The sequence below is a fragment of the Patagioenas fasciata genome, chromosome 7, assembly GCF_037038585.1.
Source record: "Patagioenas fasciata isolate bPatFas1 chromosome 7, bPatFas1.hap1, whole genome shotgun sequence".
NCBI classification, from domain to species: Eukaryota; Metazoa; Chordata; class Aves; order Columbiformes; family Columbidae; genus Patagioenas; species Patagioenas fasciata.
In genome coordinates this window covers 38,044,216-38,059,612 of record NC_092526.1, presented here as the reverse complement: position 1 = coordinate 38,059,612, position 15,397 = coordinate 38,044,216, and the positions used below count along the sequence as shown (strand labels likewise).

At 39.3% G+C, this 15,397-nt stretch overlaps 1 protein-coding gene across 5 annotated transcripts in view; it reads left to right on the top strand.

Moving 5' to 3' along the window:
• Positions 1-15,397, top strand: part of PARD3B (par-3 family cell polarity regulator beta) — a 364,942-nt gene that overhangs the window by 14,022 nt on the left and 335,523 nt on the right. For all 5 annotated transcript variants that reach the window (XR_011740105.1, XR_011740106.1, XR_011740107.1 and 2 more), the window contains exon 2: positions 7,346-7,447. Coding sequence is in view for 2 of the 5 variants with exons in the window: in XM_065840472.2 (XP_065696544.1) it covers positions 7,346-7,447 (102 nt within the window). In the remaining 3 variants the exon portion in view is untranslated. The remainder of the gene's footprint in view (positions 1-7,345; positions 7,448-15,397) is intronic.

Genomic DNA, 15,397 nt, shown 5'->3' with positions numbered 1-15,397 from the left:
CTGGGGTGCTGAAGAGCCAGCAAGGCAAGCGGTGTGAGCAGACTTCACCAAACTGCTCAAGTGCTGAGATACAACCAGCCCTAGTGACAAAGACAAATCAGCTTCTCTGCTGATGTGATCTGATTAGAGTCCCTGTTTTGACATCAGGCTTTTAGCACCTTGAAAGACAAAACTTTAAAAATGGGGTATTTAAAGTGACCTTGCATAACATTTTTTTCCCCAGGATTTTTTTCCAGCTTTGTAATTGCACCATTTGCCAATACAACATCAAATGATGATTTGACACAAAAAAAAAGTGGGAAGGATAACTTTTCACAACTAGTCTTGGAAGATAAGGTGAATGAATCTGAACAAAAATTTAGTCTGTGTGTGTGAAAATATGTAAAATGAGATTTTAATTTGATTTTTCTTAACTTTTTTTAGGTGAAATAGCTGCATCTGTTCTAGTCTAAAAGCAGATCTGCACAGCAGGGCAATTTGTGTTGTGCTGGAAAAAATCTTTGGTTCAGCTCATACTTAAATGTTTAATTTATTCCTATTAGGAGGAGTAAAATTTAGTCTTTTACATTGTCTTACTCTGTTAGAAAAACTTTTTAACCTCTCTGAAAATCAAAATGTGTGCTTTAGCTAGAAACACAGCATCATGGATATATTACTTAGACTGTGATCTCTCATTTTAGTTCCTGTATTGAACTCTGGATACATAAACTGACATAAACCAGGCATGAACGGGTCAAGTGTGTCGTTCTCCAATAAATACGCTTTTTAAAAAGTGTTTTAGAAAGTAGTTTGTTTAGTCGAACCCCTTTTTGCAGAAGGAGCAGACAGAGCTTGTTTGCTTCATTTTATGGCTAAGAACAGTTGCAGGGCTACTTGCCTCTAACTGTGTCAGCTGAAATGAAAATGCCCATGCTATTTGCAAATACTATGGCAAGGGAGGTGAAGTTGTGTTTCAGTAGCAGTGTTGAAAGCTTTTAGTCAGCCCTGCTAAATTTACTGTTAAAAGTGAAGAACTTTGTACGTACTCAGAAGTTTGATTGCTTGGAAGTAACTTCTGCCTATGTTCCATCACCCCACAGCTCAGACAGAATTCTGCTTTAAGATCCTTTCTTAGGTGACTTTATTTGTAGTACTTTGTTTTATCCAGAAGGCAGATTGGGAAGCACCTTTTACAGTCACCTTTCTAGGACTGTTTCTATTGCATGACCTTCTGTGTTTTCCATAGTTTTATTGCTGGATGCTGCAAAGCAGTTTCTTTGTGAGCAGACTGCCTTCTGTCCTTTGCCCTCACCTCATCTTCAATTTCAGTCTTTGAGCTCAATCAGTACAGATCTTTTTCTTGGGTATTACTGACACGAGAGGGTGTCTGTGACTTCAGCGGGTAGAAGGATATAAAGGAGCTTTGTCTTCTCTCCAGCATCTTCAAGCATCTTCACTTCTAAAGCAGGCAGGTTCAGAGTTTGGTGAGGAGAACAACAATGCTATGGAATACACGAGAAATCTTTTTTACCATCTTATTGTCCCGTAACGTGTTTCTATTCTTTGTATTGTCTTGAAGGTTTCTGCTGCTTTTGAATTTCTAACCAGAAATGATTAAAAATGTTGTGTTTAATTTTATGCAGTTGAACTGCAGAGCTGTAAAGACAATGGGGTTTATTCCAGTTAACAATTTATTTTCAGCAGATGCACCTAGAAACCTAAACTTTGGAAGCTTCTTGAGCAATAAAACCTAAATGTTGCTCTTTCTCTATTTTTGGAAGTTAGTGAAAGGAAGACTTAATTTATACTCTGTTGACCTTCGTATAGGGAGGCTTATTGGGGTCTGGTCAGTATGAGGACCTTCTGAATTCAGTGAATGTCTGGAACAGACCTAATCTCTTGTGCGGAAAGCTGTTTGTCTTTGATTTTTATAGAAGCTTCTTGTGTTTGCTTTTATTTCTTAAAAATGTCAGCTCTGCAGCATACAAGATTATTACAGAAATGATGCAGTTCTACTCTTTCCGCTGTCTTGACAAAACGCTGGAGGCTGTCCTCGTTTAGTGATCACTTTAGGGAAGGGTTTAGAGATGAAGTTGGAGGCTGTGACCAAACTTCTCCATCTGTTCCCCTCCAACTCCCTTTTTGTGCTCCCCTTCATAAGCTGTGGCTTGAGAGTCAATAACACCTAGTGCTGTTTGGCTGGGGATGATATCATGTAGGCTTGGAATACCTATAGATATCATTAAATACTTCTTACATATTGGGAGGCAAAAGATCGTGTTGCAATATAAAATGTAAAAACAATTAAATGGTAGAATACCTTTCACTGACCTTCACCTAAAATAACCCCTTCATCAGGAGCTACGTTGTGATGGTGGCTTTTTAAATCTTATTTTTACACTGTCTAAATGACAGAAAACAATGTAGCTGGAGTCCAGTCCTTCCCCCCAACTTTGACCTGGTATTTATGCTGTGGCTATGGGACAGGCCTGTGTGATTTGTTTTCTAAATACATCCATTTTCATGCTGAATTTCCTAGAAGTCTATTCACTTTAGGGAAGCAATGATGTGGAGGCGCTTCTAAAATATCCCTCTGAGAAGTAATTGCAGGAGGAGACTTACTAAGTCATTCCTGCTTCTGAATTTCTCAGGGCATCCAAACTCCACCATATTTAAATTAAAAATACCAGTTTAGGGATTGCAATGAATTTTATGCATTCTACACAGCAGAACAAATAGCAACACCAAACAATAATTAATTGTGAAATCATTAAGTGGTGGTGTTTGTTTTATTGATGGGCCAGCTGGGGTGTATTTAAACTTGTTAGGATTCTCTTGCTCATTAAGTCTCAAGTGTGCTATATGAACTGCAGAATTTATAAAGAATGTTGCTATATTTCTCAGGAAAGATGACTGACACTTTCCTATTTGAGTTTGGAACAACAGGAATCAAGATGGTGCTCCAAGTTTTTGATACGTTAAAAATGTGTATCTATAGACGTATATTAAAAACCCAACAATAAAGGGGAGTGTCTTTTAGGTATAGACTGTTTGGTCTTTCACTTGAATGTGTGTTTGTTGACTGAAAACAAACGCGTACAAGAATTTTTGAACCTATTTTGGACTATTTGAACGCTGAAGGTGTTGCATTGGTGGCAACAGTTGCGTTAGGATTATGTGACAACTTGAACGCTAAAACCACTCTTTAAAATTTATATCACTTCCCTGCCTACATTGCACTTGTGCATTCATGTGACCTGGCTTTAATTTAACATTTGGTAAATATTTGCATAGTAATTCCTAAACTGTTCTCCTACACATAAAGGAAATGATGATAAACAGCTTTTAAGTGGCTTGATGTTAAACACAAACATGACTTGCAACCCTAAGGTAAAATGCATGTGAGAGTAACTGTTCAATATTCATTTGGGAAGTGCTGGTATGTATTATACCAGGTAACTTACTCATGCATTTTCTTTACATATTCAGATGTTGCTGTTGTATAGCTTAGCTAAACGTGGTTTAAGAGAGCTTCTCACCACTCATGCTGTTGGGATTGTTTTGAACTGTTTTCAAGAAAAACTGTAGATGTGTTTTCTCCTAAATGACATTTCCAAGAGGAGGACATTTGGGAACACAGGTAGATGATCACTGTATGTGAATGCTGCCCAGAGCTTCTAGTCTGTTTTGGTGTTTTGTTTTTACAAGGGACTCATACTTTTTTCTTTTATTTCAGAACAAATTCTTTCTTTCTGGAGCATGTGAATCAGTGATGATGGTTAAAATATTGAGAGGAATCATTCTAGACAGTCAATCATTAGAATAGGACTTCTAACCTCAAGCTAGACAACTAGCATGTCCTAGCATTTTAGAATACGTTTCTTACTTCTTTTTTGCTTTATATTTGGCAGTTTTCTCAGCAAGTGCCCTGTTGGTAGCTGTCCTCGATCAGTCCCTTCCCTCAGCAAAAACAGGATAAATGTAATCTGATCCTGTATTGCTCATAAACTTTATACCCCGTAGTTTTCTGCTGTCAGCAGGTAAGAAGCGTGATTTCATTGAAGCAAAGGTACGCTAGCTGGGATCAACCCTTCACATGTGTAACGTCCTTTGTGATTGTCATATGTTACTATAACATAAGAAACTTCATATCATCCCTTTCTAAGGAAAGTTCAGATTTCTGCAATGGTGATTCTGTCTTGTATGTACCGCAGTTATTTTTTGAACCTGTTCTATTCCTTGTGAGCTCTAAGTGATGTGTAATACACGAGTGTGTATGTGAGCATGCATACGCATGTACGTTCAGCTTCTGCCTATTACTGTCCAAGCCCTGCTCATCACGGTGGGTGAAATGCTATTTGGAACTTAAGATATTCAGCTTTTACATCTACTGGTAGTTAATGGCATGTTTTATATGGTGAGCTAGCTGAAATATTGGTGTTTTATTTACTGAAGCTGTCTGGACTCTTGGTGGGAGTAAAGAAGCACAGAAGAAATCGCTATATGGATTTCAGGGTGTTTTTTTAATGTAGACGCTTTGTATCCTGTGCATGGCAGTGTTTGGAGTTCATCCAAAGAACGGAAAATGTTCTCTGACTTTCACATCTCTTTGGAATGAGCGAATGATTTTGCTGGTCAGTCGAAGTGTTCTTACTTGGGTGACTGTGCAGAGGGAATTTCCTCCATCTAGAAGTAGTTACTATTTGCTTCATCGAACGAGTCTATAAAAAGCATCTCTCTGTGTGCTTAGGAGCTGATTTTGTGTGTGTGTGGTGTGTTTTCAGGACTGAAGTTCTGGTTAACAGAAGCCAGCTTCACATTTGTATTTCTGAAACAACAAGTGTTCAGTCTTGTTGTCATCTCTGGTGGTTACTGTAGTTGGGTATTGCTTGAGATCAAACGGTCCACACTGTGTGTACCTGACTCATAGTGCATGTGGGAACAGCACCTTAACTAATCGGTTTCCGCTAAGGAAACTGCAAATCCTGTTCTGGTTTAGTTCTTGTATTTTGGTGTGAATTTCTTGTAAAGAATCTGTCACTGACCACACTTGCTGCAGAAGATGGATGAGGAACGACATCTTCTTTCAGACTGCTGTAGAGGCTACTTTCTCTTGATATGGCCACTAGCAAACCCATTAAATTACTATTTTTGTGGCCCGCAGCAAAAGGAAAGTTGGGAGTTCATTAAACTCAATGTATTTTAGGGTGACTCTGTCTTGAGCTTGTTTCCTGCCAACTTGCTGCATTCTGCTGGGACAGTGGAGCTTTTACACTCCTTTTTACCTTGTTTCTTTTTCAGTGACACATCTGGGTTGGTGCAGCTACTGAATCACAAATAGATGCAAACTTTAGAAGCAAAATATTCCAATCAGGGGTTTTATTTTTTTCGCATCAGTTTTTTTTTTTCTGTCTACAGGACACTTAAACAGCATAATATGTGTAGCAGATTTTAATATCTCTTCAGACAAAAACGTTAGCAGCAGAAGTTTGGCTAATTAAGAGGAGTGGTTTTCAAGTCTGCTGTTTTGAGTGTTACTAACCATGGAAACCTTTGTGATTGCATTAGTTAAAAGGTTCAGAGGAACAGCTGTAGCTACGGATGCATTCCAGTTGGAGAGAATGGTATTTTGTAAAGATGATTGGTAGGGTCAAGTGACACTCTTTCACAAGGTTCCTGCATTAGGTAAATTGTTTGATCTAAGTTAACGTACTGCCTTGTTTCCTCTCGGCCTTTTCATCGTAGAATTTTGTGGTTATGGTAAAAATACTTAAACCATGGGCTTTCAAAAAGAGCTTTGAGCTGTCATAGTTGCCTACGCTTCATCACTTTGCAGAGACAAAAGCCTGTTAATTGATTTTCCGAAATTTTGTAAATTCGAACAACCGATACCTAGAATGAGCAAACACTTGCTGCTTTGCAAATGGGTGCTTTCAGTGCAAAAGAAAACAATTGTAGTTAGAGATAAATTACAGATTGAATAGATATTCTTGAGATACTTCTATGTGCTTCATTGTGTGGTTGTCTCCCTTTCCCCCAACTTATTTCTGAGCACAGAGTCTTATGGTCGGGAATGTCCCTTTGGTCAGTCGGGTCAGCTGTCCCTGCTGTGTCCCCTCCAGCTCCTTGTGCACGAGAAGCCGATAGTGGCGCGATGGGCTGCGGTGTGCGGTTTTCCGATTGTATTTTTTGACTGTTGCCTATTGATGATACAGTAAAAAAAAAAAAGGCCTAATCCAATTGATCCACATCTGTACCTATGATGGAATTATCCTGACTTATTTACTTGATGGCCAAAGATACAGAATGCCCATAAATAAATACAGAGTGGAATATCCCTACTTCTCAAGGACTTCATTACATGGGGAATACCCAGACTAGAGAAAAGGAACTTGGTGGTCTATATAGTGTCTGTTGAGCTTCACTTTGCTCCTGAGAACTGTGATCTAATTAAGCTTGACAAGTAAAAAGGGATTGGAGATATAGATGTAATATAAGCGGAATTGTTGGAATTGCATATCGCATGTCGGCAGACCTCTTCTTTCTTTGTCTATTTCTGAAACCTTTCTTAAAGCTACATATGTGCATACTGGTTTATTGACCCTTGATTTTAGCATATTCTGGCCAGTCTCCATAATGTTTGATGAAAGACTCAAACATGCCTTGCAATTTTAAGTAAGCATGTCTTCTTTCTTCAGCATGCTGTAGATGTGCCAGCTCAACATTTATCGTTGCTGGTACCATCAGTACCCAGGCATCTTGCTGTGACTCCATGAACTGCCATGTGCTTGTTAAACCATAATAGCCCTAATGGGATAAATGTTCATTGGGGCTTAAGAGCATTTGTGAAAACAAACTGGGATTTATTTATTCATTTGGTTTTTGCTACAATAGCCTGACCTATCTCCTCAGAGAAAGAAATGATAGGTGGTTTATATATGTATATCTAAAAATATACACCCCCTGAAACTGTCAGAAGTGGCACATGTCCATATATATACGTAAGAAATATATTTATGTGTGTATGCTGATAATAACCCGAATATTCCAACTATAAGCTATCGTAGAACCAAAAAAAAAGTTTAACTTCTCCTTATTTTTATTAACTATGTAACTTAAAGAATAAGGTAATGGAAATGAAATACACGTTTTAAAGATCTTTTGCGTGGTGTTCTATAGATAGTGTCTTGTGTTATGTCTGTAGTTTTCATTCTCTTAGGTTCAGTTTTGGGTAGTGGCTCCAAGCTTCTACCTCATGATTAAAAAGGGAAACGGGTGCGAAGGAGATGGGATACAAAGCTGCTTTGTCCGATGGCACTAAAACAGTGCAAGGTGAGGTTTAAAAGCCTTGTTGTTTTTCTTACAGGATCCAGGTTCCTGGGTGAATATTCACCACTTGGAGTACACAGATGGAGGGATCCTGGACCCAGATGATGTGCTGGCAGATGTTGTGGAAGACAAAGATAAGGTAGAGTTTGCATTAAAAGACTACATTTGCTTTTTGCTGTGGCTTTTCAAAGAGCTCATGCTACTTTCTCATTTCTTGGGCATCTGACAGGTGAAACGTGAGTTCGGTATTCTTAAACACGTCTACCCATAGGTGCTGTGGGTGTCTGTTTCTGGAGTAGAACTGGAAGGGGGAAAAAGGCATGACGAAAGCAATGAAGATAATCAGAGGAGCCTTAGAAGTTGATTTAGGATTTAACCTTTTCAAGCAGTTCTGTGGTTTTTTTTATTGCTGTATGAAAATAGAGTAGTGAAGGACATTTTTTTTTTTATGCCACTTAAAATATCTTTTATAATCTCTTGCTTTGAATTAAGTTTTTTTGAGAATCATTCAAATGTCATGGTTCAATATGTGTGACAAAATAAACAGACGAATCCTGTGATGAGAAGAACAGCTGTCTCAGCTGTGTTAAATTTCAGGAGCAGTTGCTGTGATTTGCTACTGCAAGTCTAAGCAGGGCAGTTATTAGTTTTAAAAGCTGTAGGTCTGCTGGTTGAGAGGTCAAAGAATCTTTCTGGTTGAGAGTGGCATTGAACCACAGTGTGTGTCCATGCGACCTAGACAAGGTTTGGTGTGATCTGATAGCAAAGATCCAGCCCTCTAAAAGGCCTAGAAATATTTTTAATGGTTTTTTTGTGGCTCATTAGCCTTTGAGCTTTTGCCAGTGCTATTCCACCCTGACAGTATTGGCTGGGGGATCTTTAAGCTTTGGAGAAAGGGAGGAGATATTTAGATCTGATTGACCTGGTGTCTGAAGTCCTTAAATAGACGAAAGATTTTTGGTACATTTCTCTGTGCACTGATTCTGTTTGGTTATGATTATCTGTATGTGTGGTGAATGAACAGGCCACAGCTTCATTGCTCCATTGCCCTTGTCATCCTTTCATATGCATCCAAACCGATAATGCAGTTTCTCATGAAATCAGTCACTCTGTATAAAAATAAGTATTGCACTTAACCTGTGTGCCTTTAACAAAAGGTGTGTTTGGTGTTGCTGACCATGAAGCTGCTCCTTAATGTAGAGGAAACTACCTGATGCTTTTTTAAGGCTTAATCTGCTCTAGATGGTACTTTGATAGCAGTAAATTACCAGAGTTTCTTCAAAGGAAAAGGTCCTCGGTAATCTATTGAAATTCTTTCACTGCGGCAACAAAACAGGGAATCAGAGAGAGTTATCAGATAGAATTTATTTGGAATTTCAAAAGCTTTTGGCAGTCCTTAACAATAGACTGTTAAGTAGACACAAGTGCTGATGAGGTAAGTGGTGAATCCTGCTGGGGCTGTGGAAATGATGAAGAGGGAACAAAAAGATGGAATAAAGGGTCAGTTTGTGAAATAAGGGCATTGGGATGCGTAATGCACATTATTGGGAGTGGCGATGTTTTTGATCTCTGCTTGTGTTAACTTCATAATTTCCTCTTGAACTCAAAATTAATCAGAATCCAAGCAAATAGGTAGTACAGTGGATGAGGAGAGGGTGGCTTTTGCTATTGGCATGTAAACAAGTCTAAGTATTATATATACTTGGTAACGTGTGTCCCATAAAGATGTTTTGGAAATGCTTTATGATGAGAGCCCCTCTTGCTGCCACTTGCTCGGCAAGAATCGATGACCCAAATTGGATGTCAAAGCTAGTGTTGAGTAGTTTTAAAATAGTTTGCTTTCACTGAGTTATCCAGCAAGGAGTTTGTGTCCTGATTACTCGTAATGATGGATCTAATTAGTTAAAAACCTCATTTGAACCAAAACATGCTATTTCATTGCTTTTCATGTGTTGAAGTTATCAATGGAGTCTTCCTTGTATACTCTTCTTAATAGATCTGTCACTCGAAGTGGCTTTTCTCTTGGGAAAAACTTCAATACTGTGCAAATGTATGAACAAAACATTTCCCCTCACATCATTGTGTACATTGAGCCTTTGTACATGTCTTAAATGTATGAAGTTGATTTACTTGTCTAGGTTTCCCTCTGATTTTTAAATGGAGTCATGTTTTCAAACACTCAAAACCACCTGGGGAGACTATAAAGTTGTAATGAAGCCCTGTGTTAATAAATTAAAACTTGCTTAGCTTATAGGAAGGGTTTAAACTGTTAATACATTACTAGATCAGAACAGCTCTGCTCTGAATACATACAGAAGTCTCCAGGGAAAATACAGTTTGCATCTAACCTGTCTAATATACATGTTCGTATTTTGACAGGATTAAATATAAGCAAAACATATGTACTGGTATGCTTTTGTCAGCAAAAGGGTTTTTTGTTGTTGTTTTGTTTTTAAGGGGTGGAAGAAAGAAAGGATATGTGCTTGTGATGGGCATTGCGCTGATACTGAAATCGGAGGGTGCCAGTATGGTCTCAGAAAGTTTTTGCTTGGCTATCTCCATTGTGAAATCCAGTGACGTGTGGTTTTGGAGGACACAAAGCAACGTCAAGGAAATGCTGAAACAGTGACATCGTTTTAAGATTTGTAGGGACTATAACTGTCATTTAAGTGTTTCTAATGATGATATCAAGTAAATGGTATGAATTAAGTGTAGCTCTGATACTTGCTTTAGCTAAGCGTTTGATGAGATATTGAGTAGCAAAATCAATGACTTCTTCCTTCTCGGTTCACTACCAGCAGAAACACAATACTGAGAAAACATGTCTCCTGGAAGGTCTCCAAATGGTAGAGAAATGATCTGCTGGCTGTTGGGAATTTTTATTGGGCCCATGTGCGTTGCTGATGAGGAGCTGAAGATCTGGCTGGAGTAGTTTCGGTAGAGGACGCAATTGTGAGCCTGAGGCTGCTTTGAATAAGTTGTTTCAGCACAACAACAAAAGAGTTTGGATTCAGAAGGACATATAAACTTGAAGATTGATGTAATTATAACAAGGGGATGTCTTTTCAGGTGCCTGAGAGATGTGTTTTCTGTCATGGACTCTGAACTTTTGCATTGTTTCCAGGCAGGTTGGGTCCCCGGGAGCGCTGCCTGCCTGGGTACAGCAGTTGTTTTTTGGCCTGGGTTTGACTCTGGAGACCTTCTGGGTTGTCATTCTGGCTAGGACAGCACACTCTAATGTGCAACGTGTATTTAAATTAAGTTATATTAAAGTAATTCCACCTTGGAAGAGTTTCTGTTCACTTCAAGCATCGGATTCCTCATGAAATGGAGAAGGAAATCAGAACTAAGGAAACCTTTAAGTAGAGAAGGTGTTGGCTAATCTGAGGTGATAAGGAAAATGGTTTCTACAAGCAGGTTGAAAAATGGTAAAAAGAAGTCAAAATAACAAGGGAAGTGGGCAGGAGTATCTCCGTAGTTTAAAAAAATAAAGGCCTGCGGAATTTGGATGGAATTTTAATGGGGAGTTGCAGCATTGGTGACAAAGGCCTTGATGCTGTTTTAAAGGACCGTCCAGTGGGTCAGCAGGACTTGGAAATGTCACGCTTTAGAGAGCTTTTTCTTGTATCGTTTGATTCTCAAATGCACGACCCATGCGAGTAATGCATACTGAAGTCAGAGAAATGCAGTTCAAACTCTGGACTTGTGTGCAATTGAGCTTTCTAGTATTTTCTCTGGGGTTTTGTAACTTTCTGCTAACTGGAATGCAGAATAGTTTCTTATTCTTCAGTTTGTTACACAACAGTGTATTACACTTGTCTAGGAAAACAAAGCAAGATATTTAAGACTTAGTTGCAGCTGAGAATTTTTACCTATTGAAGAATATGCTACGGTGTGTTTTTACATGGGCTGCTCTACAAGCTGCTGCATATTAGGCAGCTTTGACTTGGAGAAGTTTAAAAAACAACCCCTGTGATTTAAAGAATAAGTGTGTGAGAGAGATGTCTGGTAGCACAGAAAGCAAGTTAATGATGTTAGTTTCATATCATGTGGAGGTAACAGGACATAGGATAGTTTAATTTCGTGTATGAGGACTTGGATGCTCTACATCTTGCACAAAATCTGCGGCAAAGAAGAAAAAGAAAATAAATTATAGCTTTTTTTCCCCTCTATAAGGTGGTGGGTGTTGTTCTGGACTGGGGTTTTGACACTCAAGGTTTAATCACATTTAGTTGATTGGTACCGGGGCCAAGTTATTGTTGTCCAGAGAGAGGACCAGTTCTTGTGTTTAGTTCCTTGGTGCTAATGAGGTAAAATAGGGATTAGTAGACCAAAAGCCTGGAATGTTCACATTTGGGGAAAATAAGAAGCTGCAGAACTTTGTCAAAACTGGTACTCTGATTTGCTTTTAATGTGGGGTGTTTGTGTGGTTTTGTTTTATTCTGTTCCCTAAGTATAATTTTCAAGGCTGTGGTTAATATCTCTGCCAAATACATGTAGATTTTTGTCTCCGTGACTCTTCTCCTGGTTTTGCATTCATATTTTGTGGTTTCAGTAATGAGATCATATGGATGAGCGGAAGTCTTAAAATTTAATTAACAAAAAGGATAACTAATAGTTATTTTCAAACCCTAATTTGGTAAAAATTAAAGTAGATTTCACTTTTATCCTGAATAACGTGATTGCAACCTCCAAGTACATCATACATTGTTCTTATCTATTAGGTGTTTCTTAAATCATTTGTAATAGGTTTCAGTTGTAATTTCCCATAATCAGAGTTACTGGGGTATGAATTCATTACTGCTGACAGTATTTTTTAGGTAAGTTCTGGGTGATGAAGATATAAGGACAAAGCACTACTGTGAATAAAAGTTGGATGTAACTTCTGTGAAGGGAGAGCCAGTGTGAGTATTCTTGAGGTGTCTGATAATTAATTAGCTGTGCATGGTGCATCTGCAAGGAAGGGAAGGATGAGAAGTGGCGTGTTTTAAAAATCACCTGGATCCTGTTCAGCACCTTAAAAGGTGAAGATGTGAGACACCAGACAATCCTTTTGCATGGGCTGTGATGATGGTTCTTCCCCTCACCCTGAGTCACAGGCTTTTGAACTTGTTCGAAAAGGTAGTGATTGCTAAAATCCTCTGGGCTGTATCTCTAGTTTAAAAACAAACAAACAAAGGCATTGAGGATGGGGCGGATTCTTATGGAAAAACTGTAGACCTTAATTTACTGGCCATTTGAACTAAGATGGAGTTTTGGTTTTGCTATTGATAAAATAAGGTGCAAGCCAGTCAAGCTGCAACCTGTTTGAAAAAAACCTACATTTCCATGCTTTTCGGGAAGAAAAGGTTTGATGGCATTTTAAGGCAATGCTTGTTTAGGAAACAGATGTCTGATTTCCCTCTTGTGTAGTAGGGTGTGCTGTGAGCCACCATAGATGTATATAAAAGGATATTTTGATAGGAGTTAGTCTGTTTATTTTTGAAGTGGGATCTGAATCATAGGTACCAGAGGGAAGTGGAAAAAAAACCCCAGCATTGCTAGTACTTACTAAGCAACACTTTATTTCAGTAATGCAGCTTCTTTTAGAATACAGATTACGAAGCTTTGCATTTTTATGAAATTTGTTTTAATTTCTTGCTGCAGAGGTGCCATGCATTATTCAAGATTATAAAATGATTTGGATTTCAGGAGCATTTGGATTTGCTGATGAGGATTTCAAGCTGTGTAATTATGAAACTGTATGCACATAGGTTGGAAGTTCAGAACTCATTAGCGTAATCATTAAAATAACCATTTTTTAAGTGTGGTATTACGTTCCAGGGTGTGCAATTACACTATCATCTGCTTCTGGTTACTGGAAACGTTCTTATGATAAACTTCAGGTCTAGCAATGTGCTTCAAGGTAAGTTCATAGCTTGAAGAACAGACACCTGGTCAAATGTTGCTTAACTTACTAAAGAAAAATTCAGTTTTATAGATTCAGAGCCATAACGCAGTGCCTGAATGCATACATTAACCTCCTATTTATCTTAGAAAAAATATAAGCTTTTATATATCTAGTGCTGTATAATGCAGTTTTCCTTGAAATAGCTGTTGTCTCGGAACATATTACAAGGGTTACTTACTTCAGCTCTACCTACTTTAAATGTAAAAATGTGGTTATAAAGGTTCCTACCAGATGGACTCCAAACTTTTAGTTTTCCCAGTGTAATGTTTGTGTTTGAACATTGTGAACTGGGAACTTTCTCTGAGCATCTGCAGCCACCAGCGCTTTTCTCTTTGTGACAACTATTCCATTACTTTTCTCAGATTATAAAATAAAGGAAGAATTAACTGTGGTGGTGGATCTGTGACACTAATAAGATTCCTGATAGTTTTGGAAGATTGCCTATTTAAATGCTAGGAGGGGGATTTTTGGAGTTAAAATCCTTTTTCTGTAAGATACATGCAAATCTGAAACTTGTGCTTTTCTAATTTGCTTTTTCCGTTGATCCCTCTATTATCTGATTTGTATCTTGGCATTTTAAATAAAAGAGTACTAAAAGCACAGCAGGCAAAAGGTTTGGGACCTGGGTCCCTTGGGCGTTGTCGAGTGTTCAGCTGTACAACCATAACGCTTTCTCTCAACCTGAAAATGTGTTTTGTCATCTGGGCACCGAGTCCTGTAGCTAATTGGTGCTGTGACAACTGGAGCCGTTGGGTTTCTGTCCCTTAGACAATGAGAGGGATGGAGGGAGGGTGGGCAGGGAGGTCACACCGAGTGCAGTTTGTCCCTAATGCTGGGTGCAATGGACATTCCAATGCCCTGATGAAAAGTTGCTTCATATCGATTGGTGTGTGCAGAACTTGGCGGAAGATGCTTATTCCTGCTAAATGATTTTCCTCGGTGGAACGAATACTTGGAATTCCATATAGTGTTGATGCTTTAAGATGCTTTTGTGCATTTATGTTTACCAAGGGAGTGCGATGCGTTGTGAATATGATGTAACCATGTTGTGGAAAGATAATTTCGTGGGTTGTCTTGCTCTTAAGTAAGCCTGAGCTCTTAAATACTTCCACACCGTGGTTGATAACGTGCCTTGGATTATTATTCTTTCGCTTGTCCTACTTAGAATGCAAATGGATTGAAGAAGGGCTCCAAAGGCTGCTTCAACACAAGGAATGTTTCCTGCCTGCTGTGGTACATATATACCACAAATCCATAAATCCATGGGTCCAGATGGGATGCATCCGCGGGTGCTGAGGGAGCTGGCTGAAGTCATTGCTAGACCGCTATCCATCATTTTTGCCAAGTCTTGGGAAACGGGAGAGGTGCCCGAGGATTGGAGGAAAGCAAATGTCACTCCAGTCTTTAAAAAGGGCAAGAAGGAGGACCCGGGTAATTATAGACCGGTCAGCCTCACCTCTGTCCCTGGGAAAGTAATGGAACAGCTTATCCTTGGTGCCATCTCAAGGCACATCAGGGATAAGAGGGTCATTAGGGGCAGTCAGCATGGCTTTACCAAGGGTAAGTCATGCTTGACCAACCTCATAGCCTTTTATGAGAATGTAACAAGGTGGATGGATGATGGCAGAGCGGTGGATGTGGTCTACCTTGACTTCAGTAAAGCCTTTGACACAGTCCCTCACAGCATCCTCACAGCTAAATTGAGGAGGTGTGGTCTCGACAATAGAGTAGTGAGGTGGGTTGCAAACTGGCTTAAAGAGAGAAGCCAGAGAGTGGTGGTCAATGGTGCGGAGTCCAGTTGGAGGCCAGTATCTAGTGGAGTGCCTCAGGGGTCAGTACTGGGGCCAATATTATTCAATATATTCATTAATGATTTAGACGAGGGAATTGAGTGTACTATCAGCAAGTTTGCTGATGACACTAAGCTGGGAGGAGTGGCTGACACGCCAGAAGGCTGTGCCGCCATCCAGCGGGACCTGGACAGGCTGGAGAGTTGGGCGGGGGATAATCTGATGGAATTTAACAAGGGAAAGTGTAGAGTCCTGCATCTGGGCAGGAACAATCCCAAGTTCCAGTATAGGTTGGGGCATGACCTATTAGAGAGCAGTGTAGGGGAAAGGGACCTGGGGGTCCTGGTGG